This window comes from Symphodus melops, assembly GCF_947650265.1.
Source record: "Symphodus melops genome assembly, chromosome: 23".
Lineage (NCBI taxonomy): Eukaryota > Metazoa > Chordata > Actinopteri > Labriformes > Labridae > Symphodus > Symphodus melops.
In genome coordinates this window covers 10,008,643-10,023,812 of record NC_136713.1, presented here as the reverse complement: position 1 = coordinate 10,023,812, position 15,170 = coordinate 10,008,643, and the positions used below count along the sequence as shown (strand labels likewise).

At 42.4% G+C, this 15,170-nt stretch overlaps 2 protein-coding genes across 2 annotated transcripts in view; both read left to right on the top strand.

Moving 5' to 3' along the window:
• The window catches only part of LOC306818586 (nck-associated protein 5-like), a 146,868-nt gene that overhangs the window by 14,126 nt on the left and 117,572 nt on the right, over positions 1–15,170 (top strand). Inside the window, exon 2 of the mRNA XM_079336238.1 lies at positions 10,471–10,635. Within this exon, the coding sequence (XP_079192364.1) occupies positions 10,505–10,635 (131 nt within the window). The 5' untranslated portion in view covers positions 10,471–10,504. The remainder of the gene's footprint in view (positions 1–10,470; positions 10,636–15,170) is intronic.
• Positions 192–4,263, top strand: gpd1c (glycerol-3-phosphate dehydrogenase 1c). Its single transcript, XM_079336149.1, has 8 exons — positions 192–399; positions 1,104–1,281; positions 1,617–1,757; positions 1,914–2,052; positions 2,189–2,301; positions 2,477–2,710; positions 2,793–2,899; positions 3,763–4,263. The coding sequence occupies exons 1-8, from the start codon at positions 359–361 to the stop codon at positions 3,857–3,859; spliced, it is 1,050 nt and encodes a 349-aa protein (XP_079192275.1). The 5' UTR covers positions 192–358; the 3' UTR covers positions 3,860–4,263.

The following is a 15,170-nucleotide window of genomic DNA, read 5'->3' as shown; positions in this document are numbered from 1 at the left end:
ATTCAGATATTTCTTTCATTTGGTAAATGTTCTGCTATTTCTGTCTGTGTTCATTTATTTAATTATGTCGTGCAAATATTAGTTACTGAAAACAGAGAAACATCTCCTGTGGATGCCATAAAACGTGGAAAAAAGCAGAAAATGCATTCAGCCGACTATTTTTTTTTAAATGCTGTTTTTCTGACAATGACTATGACACTCAACATTTACACCGTTATGGGGAGTATCTGTGAGCAGCGAAGGGAGGAGTGAACCAGCTGAGGAAAAAAACCCACATCATAGGGCGTATAAGGAAGTTAAAAGACGGTGTTAAAAAGAAGTAGAGGGACTTTACATCGATTGGATTACCTCTCCGAGAATGCCTGGGAAGAAAGTCTGCATCGTTGGATCTGGAAACTGGTAACTTTTTATTTCTTCATCAGATCGGCAACTGAACCGCTATTCCAGCTTTAAAGAGGCACAATGCAATGCAGTCGATGCGTACGGTAACATAACGCGGATTTGTGAACTTCATGTGTGTAATCCTTGCAATGTCTTTCAGCTATTATGATTTTTTTAAAGCGGCTGTAGATGTAACTCTCTCTCCCTCCATCTGACTGTAGCTCACAGTTTGTTCCAACTTGGAGCAATTAGGCTGCAAGCTGCAGCATGAATGTTGTTTATACAGGCGCGCCTCAAGTACGCATGCATTGTCCTGCAAATGAAAATGCCCTTTCACACGATTGAACGTAAAGCGCAGTCATAGTCATTGTTTTCAATCATAGTTTAGTTTCACATGGTTGTATGTACTCTGCATGAACAGTGTTTTGGATGCGCTCTTTGGATTGAATGAAATATGACGCCGTCTGCTTCAAAGTTTTCGATACTTAGATACTTTCTTGGTACTGCTAAAGTATTTTAATGATTGATAGTATTGAAAAGCACCAAGCTTTAAATAAACTTTTTTTGGTAATTAATAACAAGAAGTTAACCACCTGTTTTTTTTTTTTGTCGTTTTTTTGCTGTGATCTTGAAACATGCATTGATATTGTTTTCATCATGTCAAAGTTTGAAACTCTACTATGGTGACAACCACAGTTTGCTTACATTCTTCCCTTTTTCAGGGGCTCTTCCATTTCCAAAATAATCGGGCACAATGTTAAACGTTCCAACCGCTTTGACCCCATGGTGAATATGTGGGTATACGAAGAGATGATCGATGGAAAGAAGCTCACAGAGATCATCAATACTGAGCACGAAAATGTCAAATATCTACCGGGTCACAAGCTGCCCAGGAATGTGGTAAGTCTCAATCAGGAGCAATGTTATGTTATGCAGTTCAGTGCAATCTGACAGCACTATCAGGTATGAAACTGATAAGATAACTACAATGAAGAGGCGTTGTGTGTAACAGAGTCCGTCAACATTTGTAATGACAGCATAAAAGAGGCGTTCAATGGTGCAAAATACAACCTACCAGCTGAAGAGAAAAATGAGTAATTAGAAGCAGTGATACACCTTTAATTTTCCAGATGTTTGTGATTCTTGTGCACATTTTTTTAATGGTTTCTTTTATCTATATATTCTATATCTTCATGCTTTGTGTCACACTTCAAAGTCTGACTCTGCTTCACTAGGTTGCAGTTCCAGACATCACAGAAGCCGTCAAAGGAGCAAAGATCCTCATCTTCGTAATCCCGCACCAGTTCATCAGCAACCTGTGCGACCAGATTAAACCTCACATCACAGAGGGAACCATCGGAATATCCCTCATCAAAGTAACATGCTGTTATTGCTCTTCAAAGCAGATGTTCTGCCTGAACATGGGGAAATACTCAGTCACATGCTTCATATTTTGCTGAGTATTACACATTTGCCACAATTGAAAAGTGAGGAACTGAAATGTTCACATTATGATTTTAAATGTCTTCAAGGGTATCGATGAGGGACCGGATGGACTGAAGCTTATCTCTGACATCATCCGGGAGAAACTAGAGATCGAGGTCAGCGTCCTGATGGGGGCCAACATCGCCAGCGAGGTGGCGGATGAGAAGTTCTGTGAAACCACCATCGGTGAGATGCTGATTTTTCACAAAACTTGCACACAGTGGAGATTAAAATTAAAAAGAGGATGTGGTGAATTGGTCAGACAGCCATGACCTCACTCCCTCTGCTTCTTTTTTTTCCCCTTCAACTGCATTCAATACAGGCGCAAAAAACGAGGCGAACGGCCTCATCTTCAAAGAGCTGCTCCAAACTCCCAACTTCCGCATCACTGTGGTGCAGGAAAGCGATACAGTGGAGCTGTGTGGAGCTCTTAAGGTAAACGCAGTCACATCTTTTAAAAATATGTAAGGTAAAGTTCAATGTCTTGTCATCTTCTACAGCCGGGAGTAGTAAGCTTTTTTTAAAAACAGACAAAGCTCTGACAGTGACAGAAAAATGGTAATTCTCTCTGTCAAATAAATTAACTATTGTATGATTTATCGTGTTCCAGAATATCGTGGCAGTCGGGGCTGGATTCTGCGACGGTCTTAGTTTAGGCGACAACACCAAGGCAGCGGTGATCCGTCTGGGTCTGATGGAGATGGTCGGCTTCGCCAAGCTTTTCTGCAAAGGCCAAGTGAGCTCCGACACTTTCCTGGAAAGCTGCGGCGTGGCCGACCTCATCACGACCTGCTACGGGGGACGGAACCGCAAAGTGGCCGAGGCTTTCGTCAGAACATCCAAGGTGACGACGCTGTTACTTTAAAATGATACTACACAGAGATCTGATGAGAAAGTGAAACTATTCTGTCTCTCCTCTTCTGCAGTCGATCGCTGAGCTGGAGGCAGAAATGCTGAACGGCCAGAAGCTGCAGGGTCCACAGACGTCAGCTGAAGTCTACAAGATCCTACAAAAGAGGGACATGGTCAACAAGTGAGAACTTTACAGTACAGAATCTCTGTTACACTGTTGGGTCTTTGCGTGATGCATCAAACAGGACTGGACCACTGCTTTTTGGGGGTCTTCTGAGTGTCAGTCAAACCCTCTGGCACCTTAAGTGGTGGTTGGGTTTCATAAACACTTAAAAAAAAAAATAGCATTTCAATCAGAAGAGACACGTTGTATTAAGAAAATTATCACAATATGAAAATGTGACTTGACAGAAAGTCTTTGGTGCTCGGACTCTATGGGGTGGTTGATGTGTTAAGAGAATGAAATTCTGAGCGTCAATAGAATAAATCCACCATGGAGTCGAGACCATGGTGGTTGTGAAGCTGATGATTTCATCAGAGAGGATGACAGCGAGCACGTGCATAAAAAGGAATGGTGAATGAGAAAGACCTGATCATGAATTATAGTCTTCCTGACTGAACTTGCACTAGAGCTTCATTACAACTACATCACAAACTGAACTGGATGAAAAACCTTTAAATGAATTAACACCTTGAAGGAAACGTGTTAAAAACAGACATCATGAAGGTTGAATCACAGGCTGCAGAGCTGCTCCAGACTGTACAGGTGTGCCTAATCTTGTTAATTAGTGTTCATCCTGAGCTTGGCCTGAGGAATGAGATCATTACTCACTTTCTCTGCCTTTGTGAGATGAATTTAACAACATAAGAAATAAGAGTGAAATCATGTGCTTACCTCCCAGTGAAAGTGTTGCTGCACAGCTGTGCTCCTCTAACACGGGTGTTTTCATTTAAGTTGACTGATTAGGCCTCTGAACAAGCTCTTATTATATTCAACAAACACCTTATAAAAAAGAACTAAAAAAAATGTTTTTTTTCCTTCAGGTTTCCATTGTTTGCCGCGGTCTACCAGATCTGCTTCGAGGGCAAAGAAGTGAAAGAGTTCATCGTCTGTCTGCAGAACCACCCAGAGCACATCTGACTGGATCAAACAAAGCCACTGCTGCTCCTTCAGTAGCAGTATATGACCACTAGAGGGGGCAAGAGATTCATCAGAGAAAGACATGCGCACAATGCAACAGGGAAAGTTCATTACAACTTTGAGTTTTTGGTTCAGGACATTTGTTTTTCGCTTTGTTTTTTAAAAATTGAATTTGCTTTAGTTTCCTGTAATATTCTCAAGGCTCGTAAGAATTGCACTAAATTACAAAATGCATTATTTAACTTTTAAAAAAAATCATCCTTTTGTATACAACACAAGACTCATGTCAGATTAACTTTCACTACATGGCAGGGATTTTATCATCTCAAAATTTAAACTAAGGACATTTGTTTGATATCTTTTATATGAACTTGTTATCTTAATAAAACTCAATTCATAAAAAACCTTTAGTCCTTTCATTGCTAAAGAATCACATTTCATAAAAACATTCTTGATCATTTTCAAAAATGTGGACTATTTCCAGGAAAATTCATAAAAAATTCTTGTTAAACTGAAGATTTAAGTTTCCCTAAAAAGGAGGTCAACGAACATTTCCAACGAGAGCCCTCACAGGAAGTTTGCGATAAAAGACCTGTAATGTTCTGAAAGTGTCCGGGTAAATACGAGACGTGAACTCTCCCTGCAGTCTAACCGGACTTCATGTCTCCACCCAGGACATCAAAGAGCTGCCTGAAAAAACTCAGGAGGGTTGATAGAAGAGACACCGGTTAAACGGGGGGCCACAAGGATCTCCCACAGGTTCCCATGGGAGAGCGGGGTCGCGTTGGGTTGATGTCCTCCGCTGCTGGATGGCTCCTCTCCTCTCTGAACAGTTACTGTCATCGGCAGGTTTTGGGGCAAGGCTGAGACCCTTGTGGTGGGTTGACAGCGGCCCAGATCCTCTGTTTCAAAGAGAAGACCCACCTTCAAAAGATGAGACTCAAGTTTGAAAGAGGAGCTTAATCACCACGGTAACTTGTCTGTTGGTATCCCCCCCCCCCCATGCACACACACTGTCCTGCAGTAAGAGGCCCTATGTAGAGGCAGAGTAGAGTAGCAACACAGCATCATGGAGGCAGGTTTAGTTTTCATGTACATGCACCTCTACTTTCCCAGCTCACTCTGGAGATACGATACACTTTATTTTCTCTCTCGTTCGACGTGATAACAGATTTCTTGAAGGCTGGAGGTTCTTTTTAAAGACTAAAAATATGCCTTTCGACACCTCTCAAGCTGACAGATTGATACCGTAAATCTCTTTTGTTTAACTTCTTTGGAAAGGGAAAAGTAAAAACATCAATTTGGGTTTTAGGGAGAGGTGTGGTTTGAAATTTAATTGCAAGGCAATTACTTTCTATTGAAAAAACTGTCGCCATAAAAGCTGCTGACAGTAAAGCCCTGCAGAAAAACAGGAGAGGGACGTGGAATTGGAATTGTTTTCGTTTTCATTTGTGAACGTAACAGGACAAAATCCTGTTCACCACCATTGTGAAAAGAAGAAACGGTGCGTAACACGGTAATGTTGACATTAAAGGGGTTTCTTGTCCTGATAAATGAAGTGAATAACCCAAAGCTTTAGGTTTGGGTTATTCAGCCACATCATGCTACTTTGTAAGCTATCTAGGACAGGTTAAAAGAGCTTGAAAACATTTTGGTGCATAAAGCATCGTCTGAGGAGTTGGAGGAGACCAAAGCAGAGCCAAAAGAAGAACAATATCAGCTGAACAATCCCACACTGTAGATACCCTGTAGCCTAAACTGTGTGCTATGATATGATATATGTGGTAGGACAGCTGAAGAGAGGCATGACATGTTGAAAGGATAGAGAGTGGGGGATAACATGCAGAAAAGGACAGAGGTCACTGTGATGAGGACCGTACATGGGACACGGGCGTACACTCCATGGAAATGTACGTTTTTGTATCCTGTACCATCATTAACTTTATGGTACTTTTTTATGACCGTGTCTTAACAGTAATGGTGTGTCTGAATAGTAATGGTCACCATTCCTACTTTATGACTTTGTATACATCTTGTATTTTTTACCTGGTGCTGAAAGAAACTTTCCTAACGTGCACAAATATGGATTTAATGCACAATACTGCTCAGTTTTTCCTGCATCTCAACCTCGCAGCCTCGTACTCAGCACATTCCACATTCAGTGCGGCTGTGATTTATGATGTGCAATGCGAGTGGGTTGTTATTCACAGTCGGCTTATCACACCTGTGTCTCCCATGGATGAATGTTTCAGTTGTGCGTCCAAACCTCTCCCCCGAGTTCTCCATTTAATGTTTTCTTTTTTTCAACGTGTGGGCCACCCTGGGTCAAAGCACACGGCTCACGCGTTCTGAGAAGCTCAGTGTGAAAACCTCACGCTTTGGTTTATAGATAACGGTTGAATATTGCTGAAGAGGAACAGAGTTGTTGTGTAGTATATTGTGTGTGTGTGTGTGTGTGTGGATACTTGTACGCTTTTCTATATATTCGCCACAAATAGGTGGGAGTCCAACCCACATCCTCAGCTAATTACAGAGCACTGATCTCGTCAGCTGTCACCGCCACACTCTTTTTACATGTCAATGACAGCCAAATGGGACCTCATAGCCTTCCTCCGGCTTGCACAATGCTCTCATTGAAAATACAAGAGATGGAAAAGGCGAAGGATGCCACTCCTCGTCCCAGCTGGCGTACGCTCAATGGCAGAGGGCACAGAGCCTTGTCCGCGAAATAACAACCACTCCTCAAATCCTCCCCCTTCCTCCTTCACCTCTGCTCCGGTCGTCTTCATCATCGCCTCGGCCTAATCTGGGCACGTTCGCTGGGACGCTGCCTGTCTGCCTCCTTTTGTGTTCACACTGTTGAGAGAAAAGAGGAGGGAGAAAAAAGGGAGCGAGCGGGGGGGGGGGGGTCGAGGTGAAGGCAGCGGTGGCTGTGGTCGCTCCGGTTTGCTTTTGCAGTCCAGGGGGAAGAGGAGGCAAACTTGGCAGGAAGCCCGACCGTGGCACTGCATACAAACGTGGGGTGAAAACACAAGGCCTATTTGTTCGACTCGACCCGTCCTCTTACCTCAGGGAGAGTGGAAAAAATTGCATGAGACGTACATAAGATACGGTCCGTTCCACGCTACCTCGGGACAGCCATTGATTCTTCGACGCAGCACTGGAAAATGGACAGAAGACGAGACAAATGGAACTCCATCCACGTCAGGAAATCATTCACTATAATTCAATGAAATTAAGTCGATTTGTACAGTGAAGACTTGGCGGCATGCCCAGCCTTGTTCGCCGTTCTAAAAAAAGCTCTTTGATTAAATATAAAAAGCTATCAGACATCACATGATTCGCCTAAACAGCATCAGAAGAGCAACCACTATTTATCACTACAATATGTCTCTAAAAGGGCTGACAAAGTCAAAGCTGGATAACAGTTCTTATGATTTTTTCTACTCTGCATTACATCCTGGTTCATCTAAATCTCTCCGGCTTTATCGCCTGTGGATTCAAAGAAGCTGGCGTCAGCACAAACTCCTCAATTCTGTCTGATTTGTGGAAGATGAAATCTTTACCGTATGTACTAGGCTCATCTCTCTCGAGTCCAGCGTGCTTACATGCACATGGATGTGCTTTCTGGGGCCTCTGCTGTGAAACGGGACATCATTTGCTTCCCAGTGCAGCTGCAGAAAACATTGAAGTGGCATTCCAACATGTCAGTGTAGCGTGGGCCACGCACTAAAACCACTTCCTGCCCCTTCGAAATATTCACATGGGACATATGGAGAGCTGGTAGAAAAATGATCTCCAAATTGAATGTTATTTTATGTGTACTGTTTATTCTCTGGACCTCATCACTGTTTGTTTGTGACTTACTTCACAGAGTTTTGTGTCAAAAGCTAAGGTCACATTTCTTTGTTCTGTCTCATCATTTCTCAAAATCTTTTGGGATCGTCTGGTGTCTCCATTACAGATGTCAGCAGTAGTCTGGGTCAAAACGTCCCACTGATAGCAGACAGTCCGTGCTTTAAGACTTTCCATAACACAGGTACACTGAAGGAGCTGTAAGTAGTCCAGAAAGACGCAGAGTTGACTGCTTTATGACTGCTCTGGTCTTTGCAACTAGTAGCAGCAAGAAATCCACAGGGAGATGTTGAGGTTGAATGAGAAAGCACACACAATATATGTAATTAAATTAAAATACATGAGACTATTATTTGTCCTTTTTCTAGCAGCTAGGAGTCATTTTTTCCATTGTTAAAAGTGGGTGTAGAAGATGGTAATATCAGTGTCAACTAGCAAGGATTTGGTTTTTGTCCTGGATGGTGGGACTGTTTCCCCCTCTGAGCGTAGGCATGGTTTCTATGTAAAGGACTGGAACTCCTCAAGTGCATACTAAACATCTGACCTGTCTTCTTGCGTCCTCTCTGAGCTGCCGCAGAATATATATGGCTTTCCTCTCTCAATCGTTTCCTCAGTGCCCCTGCAGTGCTCTGACCTGTGACATCACATGAAAGAGTTGGACCGCTTGCCATGAATGGATCCGGATTCGCCCCAGGTCAAGAGGCATGTTCGAAGGCTCATTGCCTTCCTGCAGCAGTCTCGAGGCACCACTACCACATGTCAAGCTTTGGGCCAAAATGTGACTCTAACTGTGACTCCTGCTTTCATAGGTTTCACGTTACACCAAAATGATGAGTCAAACGGCAATTTACATGCATGGATTTTGGCCAAAATAATGTCCTTTCTAAGGACTGCAGTGGTCACAGCTGGGTGCATACAACATGTGCATGCCTGAATCCTGCTCTGATAGGTTTTTATGTTACACTAAATGAATGAGTTCAACAGCAGAGGTTTCTAACTGTCCTTATTACAAGTGAAGGAGAGCGCTCAAGTCTTAACACATGCATGAGCCTGCAGACATGATGGCTCTCTTGTTTTCAGGTAGCTACTGCACCTGCCAAGTATTTAGGTTTATGACAGTCCTGTAAAAACGTCACACATTTCACATTTCTAGGGTTTGAAGACATTTACAGTGTCACAGGGGTCAAAAATAAAAGCTGTGTTTTCTCCTTTATAGATTTAACATCTGCATTGTTTGCAGATGAACACTGAAAGTATCTGCATCACAGTCACTTTTATCATGAATTTTAATCCGGCAATATTTTTCTTTTTCATGCTTTTTTCTTCAAGGCTAAATACATCAAAAGCTTCCAATTAAAGAATCACAGATTTCCATTATCAAATGTTGGGAATGACTTGGTCCTTCCTCCTGATATTATTACCCTTCTCCTTCATTACATGTGATAGGAAAATGCTGCTTTTATCCAATTATCTCCTGGCATTTGGGTTTAATTGAATTCGGGTGATGAAAGGACGAGCTGGGATGACAATATCTGATTTGTCTGGCTGGTGTTTATCTTCAAAACAACTCGGAAAATGTATGACATCTTTTCTCCAAATTCTTGCAGCGTCGTCAGCCCACTTGACCGCCTTTTGTCTGTGAGCGAACAATATTGCAATGCATGAGTATAGACGGGAAGAATGCAACAACAGAATGGAGTTGCTGGAGAAACGATTGCATTTGAGGCCGCGCGGAGATGGGCTGAAGCGGGGCATTTGTTCACAGTGGGAAGAGATGACAAACAGTGGGTGGCTGATGCTATAGCTGCAGGGCTCTGACACCCAGGCAGCAGGCGAGACACATGACATGAAAGTTAAAGTAAATGCACTTTTAATTTTGATTTATAAAAAGAAAATAAGCTGAATATGACATCTGGGATAAGGTTGATTTGACCTCTTTAGGCTTTGTGGGCTATGAGGATGGCTGCCAGCTAGGAATGCAGAAGTACCCTGCAGAGAGGCCAATGAAAAGCAGAGCACTGGTGGATCCTGGCCGGCATAAAGAAGTCTACTTGGCAGTAAAGATGGGAGTCATGTGCCTCCATTTAAATGAGGAGGGAAGAAAGGAAAGCAAGATTGAGAAGGGGAGGGAGAGAAGTGCAGGCTGAGCTAAGACGCCAGGGACTCTGCCAAGCCAAGACACTTTAGGAATGCAAAGGCAGCAGGGGCAGCTCTTGCTTTGCAGTAATACCATTAAAGTTACTGGTGTCTGAGTCAGGAAAACGGCTTTACTGGTCTAGTCAGCATGTCTCATAGCCAGTGTAAACGGCAAGATACAGAAAAAGTCCAACCCTGTGGAAGAAATAAGAGTGTCTCCTTACAATCAAAGCACAGCGAATTTTGTTTTTTTGCATTTATGCATACATGTGTCTGCAATTCGTTTGCACGTAGCTGCATGCAGCAAGTGTTTCAGTCTTACTGTCTTGTCTTGTTAACGTTTTTGCAGTTGTGTGTGAAGGCGCGAGGCATGTGGTGTGACTCCTCCAGCCCTGGCAGTCAGTTAATAAACACAGGCCTGTCAACAGCTGCTGGTGATGTAATGTGGAACTTCTCCTCTCTCTCCTTATCCTCCCGCCCCAGTCCGCCTCATTCCCTCACTCCCTCACTCCCCCCCTTTCCTCTCTTCTATTTACAAGTCTTGCTGGGTGTTGCTGCAGACTTCCAGCACAGATAGTGTTTAAAGAGACTGTGTTTGTGTGTGGCTTCCCCCCCCCCAGTGACTGCAACGCTTCCAGGGGAATTTACGACAGCATGTTTTCAGCTGCCATCAAAGGAAATTCCACATCATCAGGTTGTCGTCCCAACCAAAACACCTCTGAGGGTCTGGGATCTACAGAGCCGGCTACTGGCCTCTTGAGTGGAGAGGATCCGGCTGCCGCTGAGTAAGTATAGATTCCTGCTTGTTTGTCTTCTTATATTATAAGAAGCTGAACAGTTTCCCCATCACTTATAGTCTGGGAGAAGTGGCTGAACAGTATGGTAAGATAGTTTGCAATGAAATGAGTGTCAGTGCTTGTGCAAAGATAGTTTTATTGACTAAATTCAAATTTACAACTTTTTTTTAGATGAAGTAAAACAGCAAGTATTGCAAAATATTCAGTAAGATTACCAGTAGGACTTGCTCAATTATTGCAGCCACGCTAATCCTAAAAGTATCAAAATTACACTGAAAAGCCAACATTAAAGTGTTTAAACATTAAGCTTTGGTTATTATCTCAAGACATAGCTGCTAGATAATTACCTATGTTCATTCATTTAAATATGAAAACAGTGATAACATTTTCTCTGATGCTTGTAGATGTTCTGTGTGGTCTCACTGTTTGGGTAGAGTGAATATTTTCCCCTATAAAACAAACATAGTATGACAATTATTTTGCCACAGTTGTGCATTTTGATAATGGTTGGAAAATTCCTCTGCCCCCTCTTTGCGTGCAGCATTGACCTTCGACCTTTGGAGTAACATTGTCTAGCTTTGTTTTGTGCCTGTTGCTCTATCTCAAGAGAGGTCAGCATACAGTCAGGCTGTCTGGTAAAGCTCGCTGGTTTGCAACAGGAAGCATGTTTGATTTTTTTTTTTTCCCTCTCCCCAGGATACATATTAAAACATCCTATGCATCTGGTGGGATAAGCTGTGGGAATTACAGGGACTCCCCTTATGAACAGGATGACGACATTGTGCTCATTGTTTTCCTCTTTATCAACCCACCCCCATATTATATTCCCTGCTTAGCACTGCTGACTAAACATAAATTCAAGCTGCTCAAACAAGTTCAGTTTTTTAACTGAAATTGTCTTAGAAACACTTTTTTCTGTCTGTAGATTGTCCCCCTTTTATCTTGTTTGACATGATCGTGGTTCGGAAGTAATTTAGCTGTTTGCACATCTGAGAACCAGTCTTTTCAGTCCTCTCTGAGTGCTGTTTGGTTGGAGCATCAGTCATGTTTGACAGGCTTCATTGAAGAAGTAGGCTAAGTCAAATATTGATTATACACTTTTCAAAGGGGCAGCATTGCAGAGAGGGCCCATTGCAAATTCTGTCACTTTGTCACATGAAAAAACGTGAATGCGGAGAACATGTAAGCAGACAGAACTGGAGCGTGTTATGATGAATATAAACACAGCTCAGGTGATTAAAAATGCAGAACTAGGTGTCACATATTTGTCTCCACGCAGTGCCTCACAGTCCTCCGGCATGTCACACAGAAGTGAGCAGCTCCATTACTTCTGGTACTGATTAAACACGATTAAACTTTGTGCCTTCACTCATTCGGTGTTGCTATGGTAACGATGACAGTTTAAAGTCACTTATTAAGCCCAAATTGCCAGGTTCAGTTCCTAAAAATCATGAATTGTAGCCTTCCTATACTAGTGCAAATTAAATTCCTTCTGACTTCAGATTTTTTAGAGCACATTTTAGACAATAAAATAGAAAGGGAGACTGAAGAGAAGCCTTTTCTGCAGTCCTATCCTATTTTGAAGCTTTGTTCATTAGTGTTAGAAAATCAGGATGTGCTCAAAAACAAATTTGCAATTGGCGAAAAAAAACCAAACATCTATAAGCTAGAAAAAAAGAAAAGTTAGAAAAAAAGACATTACATTTAATCTTGTCTTTCTGTATTTAGAACACTTTCGAAACATGGGTTATTTATTCAGAGTACCAGGCCTCTGTTTTTTTTAATCTGCAAACATTACCAAATAACCAAATAAGTGTTCAGACATCCAGACAAAGCCCCTACCTGTGGACTGTAATATGGAACTGCAGGTTAGATAATTCCAAATGAAGCAGCTTACATCATAGCACAAATCTACACTTGCCTTAATAGTCAGGTTTTAATGCCCGCAAGACGCAAGAAGAGCTTGTGTAGCAATTAAGTAGCAATAAAGGTGTGCACATGTTGTGCCTCGTTTAGAGGAAATAAATTGTCCGACTAGAACATAATCAAGGTTATATAACTACAGTACAGTGTGTATATCAAGTCTTTCTTATTTGCAGCATCAATATTAATTTCAAAGGAGCTGTTAACTTGACCTGCTAGCCTTGACGGAAAGCTGCTCATTTTCACACCAATGTGATAGATACTTCAAAGTGAACTTGTTTTCAATACAAGCATGCTTCAAACACTGGCAACATGCATGAGAAGACACTGGAAAAATTCAAAAGACGTAATGATCGGTTTGCTGACAGCATAAAAACAACAGAGCAGAGTAAAATATGGCTTATTGTTCGAGGCTCTCAGACGTGGTAATTCCATGTCAGTCCGTGCCAAGCTGGAGTCCTCGGTGCCAAATGTTCCAGAAACATGTGCAGAGGCAGGATGAGACAATCTGTCCAGCAGAGGGACTCAAAACATCCGATCAGCCTGGACCATCTGTGCTGCAGGATTACAGATGGACCTCTCCCTCTCTCTCACTGCACATAAAACCCACATCAGACACTTGCATGCTTCCATTTTCTCCTCAATGAATGGAAAGTAATAGCATTCCCCCCCTCTACACACCCACAAACGTCACCTCCCACATCCCCCCCCACAAAGTGTAGCGGGCGAATTATAATCGTGCATAAATTCTCTTTGCCAAAAAGAGAGTGAGCCCGGCTCTGTACCATGGGGGATGCCTCTGTGTTGACCCCGTTTCTGTCTCCCCCTCCTTCATTCAAGGCATGGAGACAAAATGAATTGGTTCCTGGGGCAAAGGGGTTGCGCCAATCAATGTTCAATCCCCCGACCATCCAATTTCAGGCCCGGGCACTTCCTGGCATTGCTCTTATTTGGGGCGGTCGGGTATTGATCTCAAAATCCAAATGAGAGGCTTTTCTTTCTAGGATAGTTTTTTAAAATCTTTATAATAGACATTTGAGCAAATTGAACACTTATGAGAAAAAAAGCCTAAAATTAAGGTTGTCAAAACAAACAAACATGTTTGAGAATGATACAATGTCTCTTCTTTTAATGATCAATAATATTGAAAAAGAACCAACATTTTAATGCATGCAAAATTCTCACATTTCTTGGTAATTAAAACAAGAAATTACTTAATATTGAGTTTCTAGGCTTTTGATATCATTAGATTTTTTTTACTGGAATCTTATCGTAGTTGTAAAATCCTGCACCATGACAACGCTGCCTCGAAACTCCTGCTGAGTCCTTCCTCCTTCGTTCTCTCCCTGGATGGAGGCATAAATATTTACTCAAATTTTATCTGCTCAGTAAAGCTTAATGTATAACCCATGACTGAATCAAGTCACAATGAAATAAGCAAATGTAGGGCGTTTTTGTTATTGTGAATTCCACTTTAGTTATTCCTGAATGAATGGTTTTGTTTTGTGAGGAAAGGGGCAAAGTTTAAGCCACTTTATATCTGTGTTTGAACTCACAGGGACAAAGACTTCTTGCACAGTAGGGCGAGAAAAAGCATTGGTGAATACTTTACTGTATTGGGTACATAAGGCTGTATTGTCACTTGTGGAAGTGTGTGGTTTCTGTAGCACTTTGAGGTCAAAAGCCAGAGGGTGGAGAGCAACAGTGTTCCTTCACAAAGCTTTACAGTATTTTTTAGGCTAGGAAAAATGAAGATGAAGTACCAAAATGAGGATCCGATCGGACTAAATGCACAGCTGTCTAATTCTTCCCAGCTTACAAAGGAACAGTGTCAAATCTGAGCCATGACAATCCATATTCATGGACAATCTTTGCTTATTATCACCATTTATCCACCAGGCTCACGGTCTGTTTTCAGTGGGGCGATCTCTCAATGGGTTTAAGTGTTATCATTAAGCTGTTATCCCCTCACATTATCCCTGTTGTAGTTTGGAGCTGTCTGCGGCTCCCTGACCTCAGCTGGGTCCTCCCTTGTTCCTGGAGCAGATGTTAAAAAGGAAAGCAACTCCCCCCCAACACACACACACACACACACACACACACACACACACACACACACACACACACACACACACAAGCGCCCAACCAGCGCTACAACCGTCCCACCTCAAACACACAAACCACATTGACACACACTCTCCCATAGCGCCTCCTCCCTTCACACGAGCATCTAATTAGGCCTATAGCACAAAGACTCCCAGATGTCAGCGTCCTCCTGGCCTCCTTTGATTATATCCTTTCCACCCCACTGCCCGGCTCTCTGACTGGATGGACGGCTGGCTGGGGGCCGTGTAGACTATAGGCGTCGACGCGTGTCACTCAGCGTAGGTCAACAACAAAACTGGTTTAACATATCTGTAATTGCTTTTGGTGTAAATCATGAGGAATCTGGATGGAGGGAGGACTGTGCTGAATGGATTGCGGTGGCAGGAAAGCGTTAAGACCACCATAAAAGTAGACAAAAAAAGCATTTTAATGAGTCAGCTGTGCTAATTATGAAAGTGCTAACTGTAAGCCTTTTCAAAGAATACTGTATTCTA

What these genes read in the sequence shown, in the direction of transcription:
- gpd1c (XM_079336149.1), top strand. Translation starts at nt 359, where the DNA reads ATGCCTGGGAAGAAAGTCTGCATCGTTGGATCTGGAAACTG. An exon ending in AGCTGTGTGGAGCTCTTAAG is followed by an intron (nt 2,302 to 2,476) that starts GTAAACGCAGTC and finishes ATCGTGTTCCAG; the next exon opens with AATATCGTGGCAGTCGGGGC. An exon ending in AAGAGGGACATGGTCAACAA is followed by an intron (nt 2,900 to 3,762) that starts GTGAGAACTTTA and finishes TTTTTCCTTCAG; the next exon opens with GTTTCCATTGTTTGCCGCGG.